This window comes from Grammomys surdaster, unplaced genomic scaffold (genome assembly GCF_004785775.1).
Source record: "Grammomys surdaster isolate TR1022 unplaced genomic scaffold, NIH_TR_1.0 208, whole genome shotgun sequence".
Lineage (NCBI taxonomy): Eukaryota > Metazoa > Chordata > Mammalia > Rodentia > Muridae > Grammomys > Grammomys surdaster.
This window is the reverse complement of record NW_021604653.1, coordinates 6300729-6303508: the sequence shown is the minus strand read 5'-3', so window position 1 is coordinate 6303508 and position 2780 is coordinate 6300729. Positions and strand designations below refer to the sequence as shown.

General features: G+C 53.1%; 1 protein-coding gene across 1 annotated transcript in view; it reads right to left on the bottom strand.

The window, feature by feature from the left end:
* LOC114624584 (5-hydroxytryptamine receptor 5B) overlaps nucleotides 1-1997 on the bottom strand; it is a 17711-nt gene extending 15714 nt beyond the window's left edge. Inside the window, exon 1 of the mRNA XM_028771528.1 lies at nucleotides 912-1997. Within this exon, the coding sequence (XP_028627361.1) occupies nucleotides 912-1688 (777 nt within the window). The 5' untranslated portion in view covers nucleotides 1689-1997. The remainder of the gene's footprint in view (nucleotides 1-911) is intronic.
* Between the last annotated feature and the right edge of the window lie 783 nt (nucleotides 1998-2780).

The window sequence follows — 2780 nt, the reverse complement described above, 5'->3', positions numbered from 1 at the left end:
GAAGTAGACCCTGGAGTCAATGGCAATAAAAAGTGAAAGCTACAGGAATTTTTTTACTTACATTAAAGTAAATGACATTCCACTGCAGTCCAGGACAGTCTGGTCTAGCAGGGATCAAGAAGTTGGCAGCTCCAGACCTGATGTAGACTGTAGACAGAGCCACTCCAGGATCTAAGGAATGATGACTGCTGCTAAGTGTGTGTGTGTGTGTGTGTGTGTGTGTGTGTGTGTAACATTTACTCATTTGTGTGCATGTGTGGTCCATGTTGAGGTCAGAGGACAGCTCTCAGGACAGAGCTCAGGCTGTAAGCTGTCTTGCCTGCCTAAGACCAACTAAGACAAGTTATAACTAGATATAACTTGATCACTATCAAGAAAGACAGGCTGGGGATGTAGCTGAGTTAGTACATTGAGATCATCCGGTGCAGGAAACTCTAGTTCTGGTGACTATCCTTCTCTCATTGCATTCAAGGAGATTGGCAGTGCATGCCTGTAATCCTACACTTGCTTGGTGGAGACCAGGGGATTAGAAATCCAAGATTATACTTAGGTACATAAAAAGTTGGGGTTCAATGTGGGCCTCATGAGACACGAAACAACACACACACACACACACACACACACACACACGAGCATTGGAGACTCCAGCGCTGGTCCTCATGTACAAGTGAAGTAAAACATTTTCACAGGTGCATATCCTGCAGGTGGTTCTCTAGAAATACAAGCGATAAGCCACCCCACATGCTCAAGAGCAGATGGCCTTCTCCTCCCGCGCTCCAGATGCGACATTTTTCTTTATCCCTTACGCTCCAATATCCAAATTCCATTCCACGTTTCCATTTTCTACATCTCTTCCTTTCCAGGACCCTCCCCCTCGTCTCATTGAGAAATCCACAAACAGTCCCTGTTACCTGCGTGGTGGCCGGCAGGGGCACTACTGCCCGCCGTCTGCGACCGAAACGAAACTTGGCAGCTTTGTATATCTTCCAGTAGACGAAGAGCACCACTGCCAGAGGCAGGTAGAAGGCTCCGCAAGTGGAGAAGACAGCATAGGAGGGCTCCTGGCTCACCTGGCAACGCTGTAGCCGGGCATCATAGACTTCGCCCCAGCCAAAGAGCAGCGGGGCGAGAGCGATGAGCGCGGACAGTGCCCAGGTGATCGCGATCATGAGCGTAGACGCGCGGCGCCGGGTGCGCAGTGTGTACTGCAGGTGGCGCGTGATAGTCCAGTAGCGATCCAGGGCGATGGCCGCCACGTTCCAGATGCTGGCCGTGCAGCACAACACGTCGAAGGAGATCCACACGTGGCACAGACTCCTGCCCAGCTGCCAACGTCGCCCAGCCGACAACTCGCTCACTAGGCTCAGTGGCATCACCAGAGCCGCCACCAGAACGTCCGAGACCGCTGTCGAGGCCACCAAGTTATGTGGCACGCGGTGGAAGGTGCGGACGCGTAGGATAGTCACCAGAACTAGCAGATTCCACAAGAAAGTGGCAGCGATCAGCAACACCAGTAGAGTCACCACGAGCACGGTGAAGGCAGAGAAGGGCGGCTCGCGGCTGGGCAAGATGAGTCCACCTGGGGTGGATCCCAAGCTCCTGCCGGAACTTGGGCTGTCACTGCAGCTTTCAGGTCCCAGAGGAAAGGAGATGTCAGGGGTGGCGCCTGAGAGGTTAGAGACTTCCATTGTTCAGGGACTTGGGCTCTCAGGCAGGAGATGGGCACGTGGTTGCATGGACTGTGGATAGGTGGCGAAGCAGAAGGGGCACTGCGTGCGCCCAGCAACGCAAAAAGAAGTCTAAACCGCGCCACTCTTGTCCTTTTTCCAAGCTGCAGCCTCCTTTTGGCGCTTCTTTTGGCAGTTTTCGTGGACCGTCTTTTCCAGTTGAGACTCTTTAGTCCAGCTTTGTTCAGCGCATCAATCTTTCCCAGTCCCTTTGTGGTCTTCAGGGTAATCGGCTGCAGAGGGCTGGGGACTGGTGCCTGTGCACAGGGATAGCTCAAAAGAGACCTTCCCTGGATGGTTGCGGGAACCAAGGGGCTCCTCGTGTGGGCTGAAGTGGGCGGAGGAGTTTTGGAGCCGCCACCAATAGGAACTGTAGCTGTAGCGCTGCACCAGCTATCTCCCGCCTCCGAGGGGCGGAGAGAATGCTAGCAGCCATCGCCTCGGGAAAAGTTGTTAACATCCTGTTGGAATTCCGTAGCTACCACCTCCGCACATCCCTCCTGTGGACTTGGTGGCTCTGTTAGACACTGAAGCCATTGGGCTCCCAGTCAAAGGCATTACGGCTTCCTGGAGCCCCGATTCTACCTGCATCCAGAGCAAGAGTCCCAAATATTGGAGTATGTGAAATACAAAGTTTGCGCCCCAGCTGCTAGGTGCTAGGTGTTCCGTTCCAGCTACTTGGTGCCCAGCTCATAGGGAGGGTTTCTTGGACCCTGAAATTTATCCTTTATGCAAAAAGCTCCAGGCTGAAGCTGTTTGGCAGAGATCTGGAAGAAGGACAGTTTCCAATCTGCTTGTCATCCCTAACCCACCTCCCCCCTTTTGGTTTCTAATACTTCTACTATCCTCTTCCTATTTAAGATTTCATTGTTGAAATTTTTGTTTCTTGTGGTGCTGGGGATGCACCCGGGTGCCTTACCCAAGACAGTGGTGCTGGGGATGAACCCGGGTGCCTTGCCCAAGATGGGCAGGCACCCCGCGGCTACTCTCCGTTACCCTTGGGTAAAGGGATGGTACTCAGATCTATGGAATTCAGATCTTCAGGCTTGGTGC